Source organism: Vombatus ursinus, unplaced genomic scaffold (genome assembly GCF_900497805.2).
Source record: "Vombatus ursinus unplaced genomic scaffold, bare-nosed wombat genome assembly UNPS02001419.1, whole genome shotgun sequence".
In the NCBI taxonomy this organism is placed as follows: domain Eukaryota; kingdom Metazoa; phylum Chordata; class Mammalia; order Diprotodontia; family Vombatidae; genus Vombatus; species Vombatus ursinus.
In genome coordinates, this window is record NW_020941197.1 from 18,461,914 (window position 1) to 18,486,185 (window position 24,272).

At 37.0% G+C, this 24,272-nt stretch overlaps 1 protein-coding gene across 1 annotated transcript in view; it reads right to left on the bottom strand.

Annotated features, from left to right (window-relative positions):
* The window catches only part of MORC1 (MORC family CW-type zinc finger 1), a 201,072-nt gene that overhangs the window by 170,477 nt on the left and 6,323 nt on the right, over window positions 1–24,272 (bottom strand). The window contains exons 3-6 of the mRNA XM_027867998.1: window positions 19,237–19,271; window positions 12,079–12,147; window positions 6,850–6,940; window positions 4,830–4,938 (exon numbers count right to left, since the gene is read on the bottom strand). Of these exons, the coding sequence (XP_027723799.1) occupies window positions 4,830–4,938; window positions 6,850–6,940; window positions 12,079–12,147; window positions 19,237–19,271 (304 nt within the window). The remainder of the gene's footprint in view (window positions 1–4,829; window positions 4,939–6,849; window positions 6,941–12,078; window positions 12,148–19,236; window positions 19,272–24,272) is intronic.

Genomic DNA, 24,272 nt, shown 5'->3' on the forward strand with positions numbered 1-24,272 from the left:
ATGAGGAAGGAAAAAGGAAAATGAGATGATAGAAACAACTACTCTATTCTTCCTCTGCTTTTTTTTTTCTTAATAAGGAGAATGATTTTTCAGAAAGGGCAGAATGCCATCCTATTTAGGATTTAAGGGAAAAAGAGCTCACACTCCCAGAGAACCTTCCCAATTAAACCTGAGAAGGACAAGGGCCAGCCACTCCAGTCACTTTTTGACTGGGTTCTGGGATATGCCACAGTTCATGTGAGGTTGAACCAGGAGAGAGCAAGGACTGAAGACTAATTATGAATGGGGCTACTGAGTACTGGGGCCTAAGCTGAGTCAATGTGATGATACAGGAGAAAAAATAATGGATTTGGAATCAAAACACATGGGTTCAAAACTTAGCAAAATCCTGGAGGAGGAAAACTCCCCCGATGGGGATTGATACCTTCTTTTCAAATTATAATTTTATAGAGTTGCTTAGAACACTAAAAGGTTGATTAAGTGTCTTAGATAGGGTCACAAAGCTAGTATGTGTCAGAGGTAGGCTAATAAAAAAGAGGAAATGGTTGCTAAGGAAGAAATGTCAAAACCTTTGCGAAAAATGACTACTCTACCTTAGAGGTCTGTGATAGAATTCAGCAAAGCTGGACCCTGTGTGACATATATTAGACTATGAGTTTCTTGAGAGCAGGGACTGGCTTTTATCCTTCTTTATACCTCTAATACTTAGCAAAATGCCTGGCATATAGTAGGTGCTTAATAAATAATAAGTGACTGACTGAAAAATCCTAGATTTTGGGACAGCATAGTGCACAGGGAACAAATGAGTAAAGGTAGGATACGTTGGCCTAAAATTCTATAGGAGAATTCAGCTCAAGAGAGATGGCAAGCTCTAAAGACTGAAACTGTAAAGACACAAAGAGGAAGGATGGGGAGCTGCCTAAAAGATTGATGTGGACACACAGCAAACTCATAACTCATGCAGAAGATGGAAGCAAGAACAGGTAGTAAAATATAAACACAAAGGGATGACATGATCCTATAAGAACATTAAAGTTTAGATGAACTGAGTTGAGAAACAAAAAGAGGTTTTTTGTTGTTGTTACTGTTTTCTTTTTCTTTTTTTCCATAAAGCTATAATGGAAAAAAGAGGATTAAGGAAGGGAGAAATTCCTGCTTAGGGGATAAAATAAAATGGAGAAAAAACAGAACTGTTTGACTCTTACTTTGTATGTGTTTTCTCTGTCAAGGAGAATAAACTTTGGACTGGAAAGAAAAAAGCGAATATGGCTAATGGAGAGATGAAACTCAAGCTAAGTGGGAAGATGGTAAGAGAGCACCAAGCTGCTCTTAATGAGTTCAAGTCACCAAATCACCTCTATCCTCAGGTTCTGGAAGAAGTGGCTGATGCAACTGGTGATCAGCATCAGTAATATTTTTTAATTTAATATTTATTATAAACATAATAACCATCAACAAAGATAAATAACCAAATAATCATACCATTCAACTAATTCATGTATATAAGCAGTATATTGATATACTAGATTATTACAATATCATGAGAAACAATGACTATAAAGAACAGAGAAGCATGAGAAAATATATATGAAGTAATGCAAAATGACATAAACAGGATCAGGAAAATAATATATTCAAAGACCACAGCAATTTAAATGATAAACACCGGCCAATAAGAAAAACAGCCTGAAATTGAACACGGGGTAATTTTAATGACCAAACTTGTCCAAGAAGAAGAGATAAGAAAAAGCTTCCCTCCCACACCCTACTTTTGCAGGGGACTGTAAATTTGTGTCTGTCAATTTGGGTTGATGGGTTGGATAATTTACTCAACTTCTCTTTCTTTTTTATTTTTGTTTTTGTTTTGTTATAAGGGTTATCTCTGGGTAGGTAATGAAGAAAGCACATATTTGGATATGAAAGTAATATGTAAACAAAAGATATCAAAGATACTTTTTAGAAAGTAAAAACTTACATAAAATGTAGCATTTAAAAGAAAAGAACTAAACAAATTGACAAAACAGTAAAAATATGATTGCTCACTGTCACTTTCCCCGTATGTGAGGTTCTATTACATTTCACTATATATATACACACACATATATGAATTGTTTGTCCTTTGTTCTTGAAGAGGACCATGACATCAGGAAAGTGATGCCATTACTTGCAAGTGAATTGGATTTAAGTGAGGAAGGGCTGTGCAAAGTCACCAGCCTCACTTTCTCCTCTAGAGTCATCTGAATCCAGAGGCAAGCTATAGATTAGGACAACTGGAGATGGCCCCACATATATACATGCACACATAAATATATATTTATGTGTGTATGTATATATATAGTTATAGGAAACGTAGGTAGTTTGGGTTCTGCCAATCTTACTTTTCATATCTTTTTCAAATTTTTTCCTTACATTCATAATTACAGTTTTTATGGCACAGTAATATTCTATTATATGTCATAATTTATTCATTCTTCAATTGTTGAACATCTAGGTTGTTTGCAGTTATTTTACTATTGCAAATAACTATAGCTACAAATACAACTAACTGTAGCTACAAATATTTTGTACAGATGCTTTATATTATATGTTTTGGATAGAGTCATATTAATGGAGTCATGGGGTCAAAAGGAATAATTAGTTTTGCGATTCACTGTACGCTCTTGTATTGTTGTCCAAAAAGTTTGCACCAGTCTACAAGCCCCTCTAACAGTATACCACAGTGCCTATTTCATTGTAGGTCTGACAATATTAAATCCTATCATCTGGGAGGATCTATTTTTCCCATTCCAGTGGGTGTAAGGAAGTATATTTTAAGGTTGTACTGATTTACATTGCTCTGGTTACTAGGGAATTTGAGCATCTTTTATGTGTCTATTAAAAGTTTGCATTTCTCCTCTGAAAATTTTCCATTCACATCTCTGGACAACTGCACTATTGAGAAGAGTGCATTAGAATTACAGATATGTATCAATTTCTTATAGATTCTGAATGTCAATCCTTTATCTAATATGGTTCCTGCAAATTTCTGCCATTCTATTTTTGCTTTTTCTTTTAAAGATAATGCTTGTGTAAAACCCTTTTTATCTCTGTATACACAAAACCACTGATGTTTTCTTTACAATTTCTTCCATTAGATTGAAATATTCCCTCTTTAGTGGAAACAAATATACTATTCCTTTTTCTTCCAGATTTTTGCTTGAATATTTAGTCCCTTTACAATAAGCTTTATAAGTGTTAGGTTTGTCTTTTCTCCAATCATTTTACTGAAATACAAATATTCTTATAATTACAAATATTCTTTTAATTTCCTTTATTAAATCAAACTTGCAACTCCTCTAAACAAAGCCCCTCTCTTATAGTAATAACTAGTTTCTTTAACTTGAACTTCCACTTTATCAAATATAGGAGCATACCTTGGAATTACTTTGGTCCCACACTTTTCATGCATCTCTCATCCCTTTTTCTTTTTCACTGAAATATCTTTCTGAAATACATTCTCTCTCTCTCTCTCTCTCTCTCTCTCACACACACACACACACACACACACACACTCAGAGGGATGATCTCTACAGGTTGGTCACTTAGACCAGCACTTCTTAAACTGTGGCTCGCAACCCCACATGGGTTTAAGAAGTGCTGAAGGGGTCATCAGTGGAAAAAATTTAAAAAGTCCAGATTTGGACAAAGGTATTCTTAATCCATTTTGTTTTTGTTAGGGCAAACTAGAGAAATTAGGCATCTTGTTTAGGAGGTTCTACAGTGATCTGAAGTTTAAAGCAATAAGCCCAATGTTAAGATTTCATCATCTATTCTATAGTGAATCCTTCTCTTCAACATGAACCAAGGGTTGACACCCTCCATGACAATAGCAAATAACAGGGGCTAGCATATGTCTCCCTGTTTCCTGCTTTTTACTAACTGATTTGATTAACTGAATTAATGATCAGAGAATATTTCCATTGTTTTATCTTTTGAGGTATCTTACATTGGAAAAAGCACCGTCTATGGAATCAGAGGACCTGGGTTCAAGTTTCCCCACTGACCGTTAGAACCTGGGTGACCTTGAGCACTTAACCTCCCTGATCAATTTCTTCATCTGTAAAATGAAAGAGATGAACTACAGCCTCTAAGGACCCTTCCAGATGTAGGTCTACAATCCTATGGATCCCGTATAATTCTGATACATGAACAGGAGAGCCTTTAAGGTACTGTTTTGTTCTATCTGAATCATTTTTTATAGTTAACAACTCTGTCCCCTAAGTCTCTGGAACATATACATAGATACATAATTCAGTTTCAACAAACACATACAAAACACTGGTGTTAGGAACCAAAAGAGACATAAATATAAACATGTCATGACCCTGCACTCAGGCATGTATGCAAAGAACTGTCACAAAAATACAACATCGTAAGTCCATATGAAAAATACAAAGTATTTTTGAATAGTTCTGAGTTCAGGGAAAGAAAAGATTAGAGGGGCAGCTAGGTGGCACAGTGCATAGAGCACTGGCCCTGGAGTCAGGAGGACCTGAGTTTAAATCTGGCCTCACATAACACTTACCAGCTGTGTGACCCTGTCAAGTCACTTAACCCCATTTCCTAGCAAAAAAAAAAAAATAGAAAATTGTATAGGAGCTCCAAATCCTTTAAAACAAACAAATGGATGATTAAAAAAACCCCAACAACCACAACAAAAAACTACTCAACCCTTTTTCAACTCTGGAATACTATCTCTCAAGCTCTGATCCATTAATTAGCAGTGCCTCCAAGGGGAAAGTGAACCCCACAGTTACCACGGGAACCAAAGAAATAAACTAAAATTGTACCTCACTGAGACCTTCACTTTCACAAAAAGTCTGAGATAAAAAAATGCAGGTCATTGTCTCTTCTTTCTTGGTAAAAAGAATGAAGTCTTTCCCTATCCTCATGGATCCACTGCAAAGAAGACACACAAATAATTAGTTATTACACAGATGGCTGAGCATCAGCCCCACCCATCTCTAACATTCTATGATAATCCTGGGTTAGGTCTGATAGGGAATTTGACATTCTAATTAATGTGCTTTACTTCACAGATAAGAGGATGCTACTAATATGCGTTCACAATGTTTTATCCAGGAGAAGGGATGGATTTGCATGCATACATCCAAAATGATAACATGAGGGACCTGTTCTCCTTATGATGAGTAGTACACATTTGGAAGATGGTGGGGTAAGGATCTCAGCCTGTAAGCTAGGCACAGAGCAAAAATATTTTCTCCTTTGCCAGTATAAAACCTGTAATGTAGGTTTTATGCAATCCCATTCAACAAACATATATTAAAAAGCACATTATAAACTAGGGGCTAGAGAGACCAAGATAAAATAAGGCACAGTTCTTGTCCTCAAGGAGCTTACAATCTACTATATCATGCTTTCACTAAATGAACTTAGAAGCTGATGACCCCATATGAGAACTGTCTGACATTTACTTCGAGGATTAGTAGAATATGGAAATGCCAAGAAACTGCAAATAAATTATTATGTCTTGGGTGACTATCACAGGGCATCTCTGAAGAATCTCTATAATATAACAATTTGATGTATAATTGACACTTTACAAAAATTATTTACGTGACTTGTGTTCTAGGTGCTGGGAAAGGCACAATGTTTAGATAAGATATAGCCTCTGTCCTCATGGAGCCTACTGTCTAGGAGAAAGCTAAGACACCAAGACAGATATTTATAACAAACAGCTTTACATGAAAATTGCAGTACAGTTGTGATATCTGAACAGGAAAGTCAACACCAGAAGGAGGGGGAGTTTTCATGAAGTAGGTGGCATCTGAGTTGGGCCTTCAAGGATGGGAAGGAATTTAATACTAGGCAAAAGGGGGAAGAGAGGAGAATGCCAGCAGAGGGAATCGTAGAACCAAAGAATGGAGACAGGTAAGCACAGGACATATTTAGCCGTCAAAGAACAGTACAGTTTGGCTGAAGTATAAAGTACATAAGATAAGTAATACAAGAATGGAAAGGTAGGGCAGTTTCAGGTAATGGAGGGCCTTGAAAGCCATACAAAGGAATTTTAACTCAGGAGAGTGTAGGGAGCCAATGAAGAGTTTTTTTCAGAATTCACTATTTTTTTTTTTTTTTGGTAAGGCAATTGGGGTTAAGTGACTTGCCCAGAGTCACACAGCTAAGTAAGTATTAAGTGTCTAAGGCTGGCTTTGAACTTAGGTCCTCCTGACTCCAGGGTTAGTGCTCTATCCACTGCACCACCTAGCTGACCCAAGAGTTTTTTTTCAGAAAAAGAGTGACATAGCTAGATCTATGCATACAGAACATTAGTCAGGTAGTGCATGAAAGGTGGATTACAGAAGGGAAAAAGTGAAAGTAGGGATCAAATAAGATAATATTTGTAAAAGCACTTAGCATAGTGTCTGGCATATAGGAGATGCTATATAAACCTTAATCATTATTATTATGGAGACCCATTATGAGTTAACAATAGCAATGAAGGCGTTTCCTTGAGAGGTGGCAATGGGAAAAGAGGAGACAACAAATTAAAAAAAGGCATTACAGAGGTAAGAAAGATGTTACAGAGGTGAAATCAACAGAATGTCGTAACAGTGAGAAATGCTGCAAAGACACAAGTTGGGGTTCTTTGGCAGAAGCCTTCCACCCTTAACTGAAGGTGTTCCTTTAGCCAAAATAGCTATTTATGCCTGCTCTGTATTCTATTTTTTAATTGCTATTTTTTGTTTTTACATCACCTTCATTTCTGATGCCCTTTAAAGTAGACATCATCCTCAGTCATCAGCCAGGCACAGTACTAAAAGGTGCAGGGGAAAAAAATTTTATTACCTTTTAAGACCGTTGCCATAATGTCCAATGAACCTTGAAGCAGCTATCCGCTTCTTAGACTTTCCAAAGAAAATGACATCTGAAGCTTCCTCTGTAATAGGCATGGATTTTGAAGGATGTTAGATTTCTTCCCAGGGTCAGAATTACCTCAGACTAATAACCCCCTGTCATAGTGAGAGAGTTTGAGCCGTGTGACACTACCTTGAATCTTGGTCAGGGTGCCCCAATAGAATTCAGAGCCTCATAAGGTCCCTAGCACATTGGATAAACTTGAGTGACTCTGTAGCCATCCCAAATATGTAGGTCACCCACTGAAGGATCAAGGGATTGTTGACCCTGTAACTCAATCTAACTCCTGGGAGTCACTAAGAGGAGTACGGAAGCTTCAGATCTCCCAGAAAAGACTCTGATTCCTGTATACCTGGTTCACTGCATTTTCTTGAAGATCTATCCCCCCTAGGGCAGACTAGAACCCCCGAAAGGTATCCTGAATACATCTGGAGGACTGCCTCCAAAGAGACCATGGGATTCAGTGGGTCCATTAGAGACCTCCTTATTTACTTATAAACTCTTGACATGGTCTGGATTTCACTGAAGTTAGAGATACCGTGTAACCCAGAAGTGCCCGGAAGAATATGTATTATTCAATTGATTTAATTCACATTTATTAAATACCTACTATATGTTATTATGCTAAGTCCTAGGAGAGATATAAATTACCTAAGATACAATCCATGCCCTCATGGAGTTTATCATTTAGGAGTTGCCAGATATTCTTGTCTGCCAACTAAATATATAATCAATTGTCCATTTATCCAAAGCCTCTGAAACTTCTTGGGGATGTGCCAGTCTGAAAGTCAACAAGAATTTAGTAAGTGCTAATTAGAGGGGGCAGCCACGTGGCACAGTAGATAGAATGCTGAGCCTGCAGTCAGGAAGACTGATCTTTGTGAGTTCAAATCTGGCCTCAGACACTAACTAGCTATGTGACCCTAGGTGGCTCAGTTTCCTCATCTGTACAAATGAGCTGGAGAAAGAAATGGCACACCACTCTAGTATCTTTTCCAAGAAACCCACAAATGGGGTCAGGAAGAGTCAAACATGACTGAACAAGAAATGATGTTGAGAACTACGAGCTGGGCATCATGCTAACAATCAGAGATACAAGCGTGTGTGTTCGTGCCTAATATACAATCAATCAATCAAAAATCATTTAAGAGTTTACTACATAACAAGAGGAAGAAAAAAAACAAGACATCCCTGTTCTCAAGGAGTTTATATTAAATTGTGAGACTCACAAAATAATGGTATCTACTAACCAAGGGTTCATGGTTTTTTTTTTTAATATTTTGACAACATTGTTAATAATACATTTGTTGTTTTTGTTTTAATGTTTTGATAATGATTTCAATATAATTCGCTTCTATTCTAATCTTAAGTATTCTATGCATTTAAAAACATTATTTTAAGGAGTCCATAGACTTCTCCAAAGCGGCTCTGGGGCCATGACACACACACAAAAACGTAAGAACTCCCATGTATGACTATAAGCTTTATGAGGTCAAGAAACTTATCTTACCTAATTTTGAATCTCTTTCAGGACCTAACACAATGCTCTGTAGCAGAAAGGGTTTAATAAATGTCTGTTACTATGTTACTAAATCATGTCCTTTCTAGCCACTCAAGATTTGATCTAATTCAGGTTCATCAACATAACTGATATCTTTGTCTCTTACCTGACAAACTCTCCTGCCAACCTACAATTTCATTTTTGATGTTAGAAAACAATATTTTCTTCAATTCTAGATTGCTCTACTATTGTGGGTATTCTATTTTTAGAATCAAATGAAGAATGAATTTGTTTCTTAAGATTTCAGTATTTTAAAACTGCTTTATATTCATTTGATTTTCTCCTTACAATTTTTATAATGAAACAATATAAAGATTCTTCCTTTCTCTTTTCAAAACTGTTTCTCCCAACATATCATGTGCACAAATTGCCTTTCATTTTGAAAATTAATAAAAATGTTCTCATCACTCACTATCTGGTACAGAGTTAAGTGCTTAATAAACATCTTATCTAAATATCTATCTAGCAAAAACAAATATTTGTGAGTTTTTTTCACTCAGTATTATATTTTTTTGACATTCACTTTAAAAATTTTGAGTTCTAAATTCTCTCCCTTCTCCCAGTCCCTTTCCCACCTATTGAGAAGACAAGCAATATAACAGCCATTATACATGTGAAATCATGCAAAACATATTTCCAGATTAGACATGTTCAGCATTATCTTCTGCATGAAGCCTCTTCTGTCCCCCAAGTATGAATACCTTTCCTCCCAAACTATGTTATATTTACACACTTCATATATATTTATCTTTATTTTATATTTATGCTGCATATATTTATTTATATATTTGCTATATCCCCAATGTAAGATCTCTATGAGTAGGGAATCATTTTTTGTACTTATGTCCTCAGCACCTGGCACAGTGCTTGGCATATAGTAAGCGCTTAATAAATACATGGTTGATTGATTTTTAACTCTCTGTACCTTCACACAAAAGAATAATTCTTCTTGAATACTCATATCAGTCTAACAAGATATGGATGATGATATTAAGGTTGAGAATCCCAAGGAAAAGCACACAACTATGTAAGAAGACCACTTACATACAGTTGTCCCCAATCATTAAATATAGTCCTATATAATTTAGAGAGTGTTAAAACTCTGTTGATGCTAAAGCATGTTGCCAATAAGATCTAGTCCAAAACCCCTGTGAAGTTTCCATCAAAGGGCCACATTTGAGGACCCAGGGGGCCACATGTGGCCTTGGGGCCACTGGTTCGCCACCCCTGATCTAGCCCATGTGTATATTTATACTGCAAGCTGAGTGATGTTTATAACACACAAAAAAAGGCAAAATGGTGTCATTGGAAGAGTGCTTAACTTGGAGAGGGAAGACCAAATTTCAAATTCTAGCCCTGCTACTTCTTATTGTGTGAACATGAGCAAATAAACCCTGTGGGCTCTAGTTTCCTTCTCTATGAAATGAGCAAGGAGCCTGGTATGCCTTACTCCCTTTCAAAATGAAATTTAATCCTAAGGAGAGTGGGGGTCAGAGAATGGGTATGTTGTATGACTATGATGCATTGTGCATTTGTGAGATCTGGGTAATACATAATATATGATATGATGTAATATAATATAAGCTAGCATTTATATAGCACTTTAAGGTTTGAAAAGCACTTTACAAATATTATCTCATTTGATCTTCACAACAACTCTGAGAAGTCAGTGTCATTATTATCCCTATTTTATAGATGAGGAAACTGAGGCAAACATAGAGGTTAAGGTGACTTCCTAGGGTCAAAAAGCTACCAAGTGTCTAAGGCTAGATTAAAACTCAGGTCTTTCTGACTTCAAGTCATGTGCTCTAGCCACTGCACCACCAAGGTTATGCCTGATATGAAGGGTAGCATTTTTGGAAGATCTAAAGCAAGGGTGGGGAACCTGCAGCCTTGAGGCCACATGTGGCCTTCTAGGGCCTTGAGTGCAGCCTTGTGCTTGTACCTACACTGTGAGAAAATGGAAAGCCTGGGATTTGGTACGTTCTGACAGTGTTTCAAGGTCTGAGACTGAGGATCCACAGAGGGCAGGGACAGATCCTCTATTCCTACCCATTCACTGAGACCCATTCAGATCCCTACAGTCACAGAGGTAACCAAGCAAAGGAAGGATCTGAACCCAGGTCCTCTGACTCCTGAATCAGCATTCTTAGCATTATATCACAATGACCATATGTGCCTTTAAATTCTAGTACCCTCTTTGAGAAAAGGGATTATTTTCTTCTTTGTATATGTATCACCTATTCCTAATACAGTCTCTGACACAGAACAGGTGCTTAATAAATTCTTGCTGGCTGATTGACTGATTGACATTTATGGAGAGATGAGGAGAGAGACTTAATGGATGTAAATATCTGACCGACACAGTCCAGGGCCCAAAGATGTCTTTTTGTGGAAAAGCCAACAGAACCAGAATCTGAATATGAATCCACACATAAATACTATGTGTGGGTTGGGATTATAGGATCTTCCCACTTGTTAATGAATAACATTGGACTATACAAACAAAAAGAAAGCAAGGAGTTCAAAGGGCCCTGAAAGGCCTCTATGCTATGGGGCATATCTGATGAATGACAGAGGGTTTCTTCCCCTTATGCGTGGAAAATAACCACGAAAAATTCAATACACCAAGAAAAATATCACCAAGCTTTACACTAGTCAAAGTTATGGATCCAGGGCCATGGATGAGAATCCAAATGCCTCAGGGTTCCCATTGGACTTCAATTACAGTTTTGTATGCATAAGGTAAAGATAATGCAAGTGAGTCCCTTAGCAAGCTAGGAGTGAAACCATCACTCCTCTGAACATGAAAGAAAAAAAATTAACCACTAAGATACAAGGCAAGGTGACTCCTAATTGATGGTTAAGCAGAAAAGGAAAATCCACCTAAAGGCACTAGAAATTAGCCCTGGGGGCTAGCGACAGCAGTACCTACAGGGTCAGTCTTAGAGTCAGGCTGGGTATTAACAACTCTTATAATTCATTAGGTGGCACTACTTAATTCAAGCCAAAGTAAAAGTATATCTATAGCAATGAGTGCCTTCTAAATTTCAGGGTTTTTTTCTACCAGAATGTCAGGCCTTATAGGCCTGAAAGGTATTCACACTTGGGGGGACAGAAGAGGCTTCATGCAGAAGATAATGCTGAACATGTCTAATCTGGAAATATGTTTTGCATGATTTCACATGTATAATGGCTGTTATATTGCTTGTCTTCTCAATAGGTGGGAAAGGGACTGGGAGAAGGGAGAGAATTTAGAACTCAAAATTTTTAAAATGAATGTTAAAAAAATATAATACTTAGTGAAAAAAACTCACAGGCCTATAAGGCCAAACATTTTACCCGAAACTTCTAAAAGAAACAGAAGCTATCCTTGTGCAATTCAAATTCATAAGGTTAGATGGCTAGAATTAATTTATCAAGCCAGCCAAAATATTTAAACCTGAAAAGTCAAATCTATGGCTTTTCCATACACCCCCCACCCCCCATCTGAATAACACTCAATACCTGATTTTGCATATGGAGCTCAATTTGCTTTTTTATTGGTTTTCTGACTGTTCATGGTAACAGCCAGTTAGGTAACTAGATAATTAACTTACCAGGACTCATTCCGTATCCATCATCAAGGAAGCACAACATAAATCCACCCTGTAGTTTTTCATTATCCACTATAAGAGAAAGCAGCTATTACTAATAAATATTAAGCTTAATTTGTTCATTAGAAAGTCATGCTGCTCGTATGATTAATGTTCGTCCTAACACGGGAGCAAAGAGTGACACTGAGCAGGGGCACAATGATGGAGCTCTGGGGAACTTGGCTGTGATTTTATGGAAACAGCAGGGGGAGAACAAGGGTGTAGCTAGAATACAAAAGCACTGAATTAAATTAAAATGAAAAGAAATTTTTAAAAGCATTAAGAAGTTACCAAAATAAATCAGAAACTACACTGCTCTGTAGGAAAAAAAAAAACCAGACCCTGAAGCCACCCTGAACCATTTGAACAAAGGATATTGACTTGACCTGGTCCATATGCCTTTCCTTCTTTCCTCTTAAGCTCCTTTCTATATAGGTCTAAGTGTCTTCTCCTGACCCTTCATAACCTTTTTCCATTGGCTTACAGAATTCTCTTCAATTTCACCATTTTACCCAAAACTTCTAAAAGAAACAGAAGCTATCCTTGTGCAATTCAAATTCATAATCTCCTACAAAGTCAGCTTGGCACGGCAGATAGCCCATGAGACCAGGTTCTATCTGTTCTGAAAAACTTACTAGCTGGGTGAACTTGGGTAAATCACTTAACTTTTCAAAACCTCATTTGCAAAATGGGGATAACTCATACTACTTGCAACACAAGATGGGTGTGAGGAAATTATTATTTAAACATGAGTTTTCATTCTTATTCTGCTTTCAGGGGGGAAAAAAACTACCAGAAGAATTAAGACACAGACCCCACAATCTTGTTTGAAACATTACCACTGTCAAGTCCTAAAATAAATCAAAGCCATGAGTTGAGGAATAAAGCATCTTTAACTGAGATAACAGGGTAGCAAATCTGCCACCCTAGGGGATATCCAGTGGATTTCCCAACCAAAGAAACTCATGAAAAAGTTTTTATAGTTTTAGAAGGAAAGAAGGAAGAGACAGTATGAGGTAGCAAGGCCCGGTCATGAGACCCTAGTGGCCCTTGGCAATCCCGGCACGGAAAGCCACTTCATTCTGGCTGTTGTGCCTTTCATGTCATGAATCCTAGTGGAAAAGGTCAAGGACATCAAAGGCCAGCTTGACCCTAGTGGCCCTTGGCAATCCCAGCAAGGAAAGCCACTTCATTCTGGCTGTCTTGCCTTTCATGTCATGAATCCTAGTGGAAAAGGGCAAGGACATCAAAGGCTCCAGCTTGAGCCAGGTTCCCTCACAAGGGAAAATATTAGGATGGGGGGGAACCTAGCATGTGGTTTAGCTCAATCTAATAAAGAATAAATATCTTAAGAGTAGGAATGCAAGGACCTTACTGAAATTCTAACATTACAAGGAACATTTAAAGGAGTGGCAATCCAAAGTACAGTATTAACAATTTCTGTCATTATATTAACAATTATATCAGCAATTTTGTCAGCACAATGTAGATATTTTTAACCTGGGGTCCATGACTTAAAAAATATATTGAGAATTGTATTTCAACATAATTCATTTCTATTACAATCCTGTGTATTTTATTTTATGCATTGCAAAACATTTTGAGATGGAATCCACAGGCTTTATCTTTATCTTTAACCCTTTAACCAAAGGGATCCATGACACAAAGAAAGTTAAGAATCTCTGTCATAAAGTAATGAAATCAATTTTTTTAGGTATACCTTAACATATATCCAAATAACTACATGACAGGAAGTACACCTTTATTCCCTAAACACAATATTAGGGGCTCCTCATTTACAAGTACCCTCTGACCTAGCCCTGCCTTCCTTCACATATCTTAATGGTGGCAAATCCTTGAAAGTGGATCTTAATTTTGGAAAAGGACAAGTTGCTGAGAGCCAAGTCGAAGTACAAAAGTAGAAAACAACATTTATAGGTGGGGGAGAGGAATGGAAATAGAGAGAAAGAAAGAGAGAAACAGAGAGACAGAGAAAGACAGAGACAGAGACAGAAAGAGACAGAGACACAGAGACAGAGAGACAGAGACAGAAAAACAGACAGAGACACAGAGAAAGAGAGAGACACAGAGAGAGAGAGAAAGCAAGAGAGAGAGAGAGAGAGAGAGAGAGCATTATGCAGATTTTATTGATAGTTCATCAACTAACTCTGAAGGTTTTTTGAAAAAAAAAAAAAGCTTCCAAAATATCTCAAGCAATAGAAGCACAACTATAATATAAAGATAAGCCCCACCATTTGCTGGACTTAGATACACATAAATAATCTCTCTTTACCTCTCTCTTGATGATGCTATTACCTCCCATGGGTTAAATTATCATCTCTATTCTGATGACTCCTAAATATATTTATAAATAGACAGGCAGATAGATTTAGTGATTGATAAATGTGTGTATATGTACACACATATGTACACATATATATTTATATTTTTAGAGATGGCGTGATATGTGAGGGATCCTTCCATCCCTTATCTCCTTCCTGAACTCCAGATCTGTATCACCAATTTCCTGTTGGTCTTTCCTATCTGAATTTTCCACAGACATCTCCAACTCAGTATATCCAAAATGAACCCATTATATCTCACAACCCCCTCCCTGAGAAAACCCTTTCCTCTTCCAAACTTCCCTATTAAGAGACAACCATCCAGGTTTGCAATCTTGGAGTCATCTTTGACTTTTCTCTCTTACTCATCCCCATAACCAACTGTTTACCATAGACAACATCTTTCACACCGACCCCTCCCCCTTCCCTATTTTCACACTCAAATTTAGGCCACCATCATTTCTTACCTAAATTGTTGTTAACAGCCTGCTTGGTCTCCCTGTTTCCAGCCTATCCCTTTCTAATCCATCCTCCACAGAGCTGCAAATCAATATTCCTAATACGCAGATTTGTCTACATCATTTTGATCCACAAAAAACCTCACTGACTCCCTATCTCCTCTAGAATGAAATACAAATTCCTTAGCCTGAAATTTTAAGGCGCTTCACAACCTAGTTCCCGCTTATCATATTACTTCCAATCACAGTCCATATTCCAATCACACAAGTTGTTTTCTAAACTTGATGTCCCATCTCCCATTTCTATGCCTTTCCATATACTGTTCTCCATAAAGCAGCATTTCTCTTCTTGCTTACACTTTTTAGAATCCCAAGATTCCTTCAAGGTTCAGGTCAGGTGCCACTTCCCAGGTAACACTTTCCTGATTCCCCTTAGTTACTAGTACTCCCTACTTTTTCAAATTATCTTACATTTCCCTATTAGTATCCTTGTTGGAATAATCCTCACCCCTAGTAGAATGCAAACTCCCTGAAAACAGGCTCTGTCTTATGTTTCTTTGTGTCCCCAACACCCAGCACAATACCTCTGCACATAGCAGGTATGTGCTGTATACCTGTTGAATGGAACTGATGTTCTGGTTGAGTATTCTTCAAACTGAATATTCTTAATATACAATCACACCTAGTCTATATTTAAAGGGTTAGTTAATATTGAAAGACAAGTTATGATAAGTTTCAAACCCAGTGATTCAAAAATAAATGCATTTAAGGATTTCAGGGAGAGAGCAATTTGAAACCAATTATTAAGAAAGATTTCATAGTCTTTCTTTCATAGAGTCAAAGAATTGGTAGACTTTGAGCTGAACCTTGAAGGACTAATACGATTTGGTTGGAAATGGAGAATGTTCCTTATATTCCTTTAATCACAAGATTTAGAGCAAGAGTTCCTAACCTAGGATACCCCTACCCCAAGGAGGTAAAAGAAGCTTGTCAAGGGGGCACAGGGAATATTTGGTTACTATATTTTCCTACTGAAATTGGTTAATTTATTTTTATGTGCATATGCATGGCAAACAATACAATCAGTTTCCTTTTATGTTGAATTAAGGGTATAGAAATTTATCAAAAGCCAAGGGAAATAGGGACCAAAAAAATTTGGGAGCTCCTGGTTTAGAGCTAGTTCATTTAATTCAACACTCTCACTTCACAGATAAAGAAACTGAGACAGAGAGAGGTTAAGTGACTGTCCAATGTCACATAATTACGAAGCAGCGAATTTGGGCTTTGAACCTAGGTCTTCTGAATTAAATCTAGCTCTCCTTCCACCATTCATGCCATTAAAATACATAATCAAAGATTCATGTGATAAAATGTGGATGGATTATGGGATATAAAATGGATAATTCTGATTACATTAAATTAAAAATGGGTTGTACAAACAAAACCAATGCAGCCAAGATTAGAAGGAAAGCAGGGAAATGGGGGGGGGCAGAAATTACAGCAAGTTTCTCTGATAAAGGCCTCATTTCTCAAATATATAGACAACTGAGTCAAATTTATAAGAATACAAGTCATTCCCCAATTGGTAAAAGGTCAAAGGATATGAACAGGCAGTTTTTAGGAGAAGAAATCAAAGCTATTTATAGTCATATTAAAAAAACACTCTAAATCACTCCAGATTAGAGAAATGCAAATTATACAACTCTGAGGTACCACCTCACACCTATCAGATTGGCTAATATGATAGAAAAGGAAAATGACAAATGTTAGAGGGGATGTAGAAAAACTGGGACACTAACGCATTATTGGTGGAGTTATGAACTGATCTAACTCAGTAGTAGGAAATAAAAATTGGGTAAATGGGTTAGGGTCAGATTATGGAAGTGTTTCAAAAGACAAATGAAGTTTAGACTTGATCAGGTAGATAATATGGATGTTTCTGAGTCATGGATTGATGAGATGAAAGTACTATTTTAGGAAGATTAATATACACTCAAGATAACAAAATCAGGCGGGAGGGTTTAAACAGACCAAAAACAGTTAATTGATGCTGGAAGAGGCATAATCTTGAAAGTACTGCGAGATTGGTTCTGAAAGTAATTCAGGTAAAAGAAGACAGCATCAGAGTGAAAAGAATCAAGGACATTAATGTCCCCCCAAAGTAACTGGAGGAACATCAATAACTACTGACTCGTAGACCTACCTTTTCATCTTTTATAAAATGTTTATGAAAATGAAATAGATATGAATGAAAGGTTACCTTGACACAAATACGAACAAGGAACGGGCAGGTATTCACAAAGGTATCTCTACAGCAGACCACATTTTTACTTTGGCTGAAAGGTGCAAGAATACAAGTTCCTAATGTTTATTTTTTGATGACCCACTATGTTTTTTTTGTTTGTTTGTTTGCTTGTTTGTTTTTCTTTAGGCAATTGGGGTTAAGTGACTTGCCCAGGGTCACACAGCTAGTAAGTGTCAAGAGGTTGGTCTAAGGCCGAATTTGAACTCAGGTCCTCCTGACTTCAGGGCCAGTGCTCTATCCACTGCACCACCTATCTGCCCCCCAATGTTTATTTTTTAATGACCAAAAAAACTTTTTTTTTCCAATAAGGAATTTCCCATACAAGTTCAATGGGGAGTTAGCCAAAAGTGTTTGTCAATGTTGTGGAGAACGGCTTTTAGAAGATCCAGGTGGCAAGGAGATTCCCTACAGATGAGGAGGTATCCTATAAGCTCTTATTTGTAGATCTCAAAGTGGTGATTTTACCATAACACTACAGGGTATCCTCTATGAGAGCCATAATTATTCAAAAGAGATCATCATCGAGGAAAAAACTAAATGGATGAAAAATGCCTTCTGTGTAGACTGTGACAAGTATTAGGATGGTCAATTCATTGACAGTGTCATTACATATATTTGGGACACACATTAAAAACAGGTTTTATGTTACAGCCAGAATTAAATAGGAAGAAGAATGCAAGCTAAAATTGCATTTGGGAAATTACACAGTGCTTTTTAATATTTCCAAACTGTTCCCCAATGCAAAGACTCATACTTTCAACAGAAATATTCTTCAAATGCTGTTATACAGTGGCAAATATTGGGACATTATAATCTCTAAAGGATCAGTTTTCTAGGTAATCCAAAGGGCAATGTAGAGATTTACAATGGGTACAAGCAGACTACGGTATAAATCCAATGATAGCATAAAATGATGATAATGACTTATTATTATAATAATAACAGCCAGTATTTATAGTGCTTTAAAGAGCTAGATTATTCAGTGGATAGAGTACTAGAAAGGGGAAGAGAAGAGGGAAGGAAATAAAATAAGCATTTACATAGTACCTGCTATATGCCAGGCACTGTGCTAAATGTTTTACAAATATTATCTCATGTGATCCTCACAACAACCCTGCAAGATAGGTGCTATTATTATCCCTGTTCTACAGTTGCAGAAACGGAGGCAAACAGAGGTTAAGTGACTTGTCTAAGGGCACACAGCTAGTAAGCATCTGAAGCCACATCTGAACTCAGGTCTTGACCAGTGTAAACATCGTGCTTCCTAGATGCACCAGGAAGCAACAGAACAGATGAACATCCTTTGATCCCATTAGATAGATTTTTAAGCATCTGCACAGCCTTTCTCATCTGCTTTCTCATACCCCTTTCACCCCCACCATACACACGTTGGTAAGATGTCTGACTAGGGATAGAAGTAAAGTGCTTTTATCATCTACTCCATCTGCATAAATAACCTAGCTTTATAGGAATTAATTCTATAGGCCATGGACTTACTAATATTCTGCTTTATCATATTCGTTATATATTTGCTGACTGAAAATGAGATAAAAAAATAGTGTTTTTAGTTTGAAGTTTTATATTTCCCCAAACAAAACCATCTCATATTGCACATTCCCCTATGTAATTTTAAATTCTGATGCATTGGGAGAAATAAGATGCTTGTTTAATAGTGAAGAACAATTAAGTTTATGTATTATGTGAGTTTCAAGTGTTGTTTTATGGTAGTTAAGTTCAATGGCCTAGAATATCTAGAGGCTATTAAAGAATTCTGGAAAAAATAATTCACCAAATAGTACTTCCAGTGGGTACCGGACCCCCATAAATACATATTTCTTGCCCTGGTTCCCCGCAGGATTAATGAAGTCACAAAGCACTTAAACTGCATTCCAAAATATACAAGATACACTTTTAATTCAGAGAGTAAGACGGATGTAAGAAAACATGCATACAATCACTTTTAAAGTATATATATATCTATATATCTATATATATGTATATTAAAAAATCTGCTCACCTGAAAACACGTCAAGTCTTGTAGCCCCTGCATCTCTGGAAACAATACAGAAATATTATTCCTTTTAAAGGTAGAATGCATACTAAAGAAAAGGGAAAAGTCAAACTGAACTACTGATGTACAATAATTATAACCCATTATCAAAAATCAAAAATGTAGAGAAGTTCACTTCAATGGCTTCAAACAATTTCTAAAAGGCTTTTTACTGTTAGTTTATTTTCCTGGTAAGACCTCTGTTCACTTGGATATTATCAATGTCAAAAAGTCTCCAAATGCCTAAACTTTGGGAAACAGAGGAGTATGGTTATACTGAGTTCAACTAAAGGGGCTTGAAGAGAATTGAGTTCAAGAATTACTCTTAGCATCACGGATTCAAGATTGTGGAATTCTGACCCTTAACCCTTTTAATTTTTAGATTATATGAATATTTGCTTGAATAAAAGGAGAAAAACACCAAGCAGTCATTTGCTAACTAATCTCACTTCTTTTCTTGGCAGGGTTATTAGCATAGTAGGTCAGGAGAATGCCATTGGTATCATAAAAATGGATTTCAAGAAGGCATTTGACAAATTCTTTTCACAGAACCATTGTGGATAAGACAGAAAGATGTACTAGATGATGATGATGATGATGACGATGAGGATAGCATATTAGGTGTTTTAGGAAATGACTGAATGTACCCAAATAGTAGTGATTAATGGATTGATGTCACCATGGTGACAGATCTCTATTGGATACCAAGGAATCTATCTTCACCATTTTCATCAGTCGATAAACATTTATTAAGCACTTACTATGTGTCAGGCACTGTGCTAAGCACTAGGGATACAAAAAGATGCAAAAGACAGTCCCTGCCCTCAAGGAGCTTACAATCAACAAGCATTTATTAGGCCTTTACTGTGTGCCTGTTACTTTGCTAGTTGTTGGGAATACAAAGAAAATAATGAACTAGTTCTTTCTCTCAAGGAGCTTACATTCTATTAGTGAATTGGATAAAGTCATAAATGGCATGATTATAAAAGGTGGAAGGAATAGCTTATATGCTGGAAGTCTAAAAATGTCTGAGGAATCTAAGATGACAGATTCAATCTGGTATGATGAAATTTAATAGGGTTTTATGTAAGCTTGTATTCTTGGGTTCAAAAAATTCAAATGTACAAGTACAGAATGGGATAACAATACATGTGGAAAATACTTGAGGGTTTTAAAAAATTCACTTTATTTTTAATTTATGGAATAAAACAAGCATTTCTATAACATAAGGTTTTAATGACTATAAAAAGAAAGAACAAACACAAATTGAATCCTAGATAATTATACTGAGCAATCGACCCAGGGGAAGAGTCAAGAAAATGCATCTCTTTGAAGAGATTCAGTGTGTATGTGTGTGTACATATGTATACGTACATATGTATGTACATATACATATGTATACATGACACATACACTCAATCTGAGTTACAAAAGATGATTTCCAAGGGAGTGAGTAGGGGAGAGGAGAAGGATAAATTTGAAAGTGGAGATGATGTAAACATAGTCCTACTTACTATGTACTCTGAACTTGTCAGACTACATTTGGTGTGTGGGATTGAGTTCTGGGTGCCATATTTGGGAGGGAAATTGACAAACTGAAACATGCCTAAAGGATGGTAAACTAGGAAGATGAGAGTCCTAGAGACTATGACATTTGAAGATATGCTGAAAGAACTGGGTATATTTAGAGCTAGGAACCATGAGATCAAGTATGTGAAGTACTACCACGAGGAATTTTCTTGGCTTCCTAGGGCATGAATACCAAAGATAGGTGAAAGTTGCAGAATTAGATATAGGCCTGATGCAAGGAAAGGCTTCCTAATAATCAGTGCTGTCCAAAAGTGACCTACTTCAGGACAGCCTATCTTTGAAAGTCATTAAGTAGAGACTACATTACCACTTGTCATGGATGTCGAAAGGGATTCTTTTTTCAGGTCTGATTTGGACCAGATGGCCTCTGAGAACCCTTCCTTCTATGATTTGGGCTTGACACAGGGCACTAGCAAGGTATTTAAAGGGCGAGTATCTCTCTAAGAATGGTAGAGATCAATTCAGGGTGAATGACTCTGATCCACACTTCTGCTAGTTATCTTCTCAGTATACCTAAAAAAGGATGAGGCAAAAACTATGGAGATTTCTTCTACTTCTTGTTGAGTAGTCTTGACCTTACTAGGAGGTAAGAGAGCCTCCACAATTTCTGATTTTCTAAATGAGATCTTTTTAATATCTAAAATACATAAAAACACACACATATACACATACGTTTCAGGTGACACAAATTTCCAATGCTTTTTGTTTGTTTGTTTGTTTTTGGTGCGGCAATTGGGGTAAAGTGACTTGCTCAGTCACATAGCTAGTGAGTGTTTTGTGTATGAGGCTGCATTTGAATTCAGGTCTTCCTGACTCCAGGGCTGGTGTGCTATCTACTGCACCACCCAGCTGCCTCACAATGTTTTTTAATTCTTAAAAATTAACTCAAACTCCCCCCTCAACTTTTTTAAAAATCACTCACCCCACCAAAATAAAGAACAGCATCACAAATTACAAAACTAAAGATATTAGCTCAGGAGATCAGCCTAGAGCGATGCTTATGCTTTTTCAAACAAAATGAGCACTGAAGCTAAGGAACAAGGCAGCAGTCTCAAAAGGTGCCAGAAGCCTTTCAAGCAGGAAACTCTCCCCTTAAGAATGTTTGTGATTTCACAAAAGACTCACAGTAATGACACTTCAATAGTTTCTAGGTTCTGCAGCATAACAGATCAAGAAACTTAATTAATATCAATATTTTGACTTTCCATTGCCAGAGTGACAAAACCCAGAAATTATAGGTTTAAAATGCAAAGATTTCTGCAATTAAGAAACATTGATAAAAGCAAACAAACAAAAAAGCTAACCTTCAATTTATATGTAAATAATTATTGTGTCACTTGCATTATCTTCAACAAGCATTTATTAAACATCTACCACGTGCCAGACACTGGACTAAAGGCTGTGTGGTGGGAAATTTGACATGATTTGTGGGGGAATTTTTCTGATAAATCTTTATAATACTTTTTAGTCATTCTTGGGAGCCACTAATATTGATTCCTATTTGGAAAATTTCAGATTTGTTTTCCATGCCTTCCAAGAACCCGAGACATCAACTAAATGAAAACTAGTTGCTTTCTCTGTATCCAACACATCTGACTATGCATAGCTGCGTTCTTGTCATCACCTGTTAGCAAATCTCCCTCAGAGTGGAATTTGAGGAGCCTGGAATAATAAATAAGGTTGCTGAAACCAAAATGAGGAGGCTACATTATTCCTCACTATATTTATAATTTGGTATCTTTTTTTTTTTATTTCTGAGACTGGTTCTCCCTACCTTGCCCAAGCCAGAAGTTCAGTAGTCACTCAGCCCTAATCCAACTACTGACTGGCACAGACGTTTCTCTGTTTGAGGGCCAGTATGCCACTCCTTATGCAGCCTGGTACCCCCTGACTCCTAAGGGCTTATCGTGTAGATGACAGACTCAGTTTGGACACCCAGTGGCTTAACCCATTACAGCTCAGAGCTCCAGAACTCAAACAACCCACTAGCCTCAGCCTCCCTGTAAACTCAGTACAGGCCTGGGTAACCAGACTCAACCATGGTGTCTGCTTGTTACAGGCAGCTGTAATTCTTACTTCAGTACTCAAGTCCCTAAAACAATGCAATTTTACCAGAACCCTTTAAAAAGAATAGAATTCCCTGGCTTTCATCCAAACAATTTCTTCAACCTCATGTGGTACAGCATTGAAATCTGTTTAAAAAGCAACTGCAGCTGATATTATGAGACAGAATAAAAGAAGATTAGGGATGGAAGGTTTCAATAAACTACTGAATATTTTGAAACAAGTGGCAAACTCTGCTGTTGTAAAAGGAAGACTTATCTTTACTAAATTAGGAAAATCTAATGAAATGTCTAAAGTATCCAACTATTCTTTACTGGCCAGACAACGCAGAATTACCACACCAGACAGATCTAGGCAATATTTAATATACCAGATAAACAGATGGGGCTTTGAAGAGGATAGGAGGTACGTGAGGACAGGGCTTTTGCAGGGCAGGGATTACAGGGGAATGACATTAAGTGGTCCATTCAACTCTAAAATATATAAATACCTTTAGCTTTTTGTTTGTTTCACATTGATCATCTCATCTCATCCATGCTAGATGTACAGGGATCCCACTACTGATCAACACAGAAGCTTGGACCTGCCAAAGGGATCTTACCAAACTGGGGCCAGACAGTACAGATATCCATCAGTTTCAGTCCACTGCAGCTCAGCACTCCTAAACTCAAGCAATCTACCAGCCTCAGCCTTCCAAATAACAAAGATCACAGGCATGTGCTACCATGCCCAGTTATAAATACTTTTGTAATGAGCTACTCCACTACAGAATAGCTAACATTTTCTAGGTGAGTTGCTGGGGCCTTGAGTTGGAGAGACACTGACCTTATCTCTCTGTTATACTACCTTTCCTTTAACTCTTGAAATCTAGTTTTCCAGTTTATTCCTGGGACAGAGGTTATATTTGCCTCAGCTAAATGAGTCAATTAACATTCGTTACGTCCTTATGTGTCAGGCATTATGCTATGTGCTAGGTATGCAAATGAAGTAAAAAAATAAAATCATTTTTATTCTATATTCTGATTCTTGTTTCCATCTCCCTCACCCCTTTTTCCCTTTTGTGTATGTTTATATGGCTGTATTTTACATACATACTGAGTGTCAACACACATAAATACATTTATGTATACAGATACACATAAATACACAGTAGATACAGTGCTTGGCCTGGAGTCAGAAAGACCTGAGTTCAAATCTAGCCTCAGCCACTTACTAGCTGTGTGACTCTGGGCAAGTCACTTCATATTTGTTTGCCACAGTTTCTTCAACTGTAAAATGGGGATAATAACAGCACCTACCTTACAGGGTTGTTGTGAAGATTTAAATGCATTTATATTTGTAAAGCACTT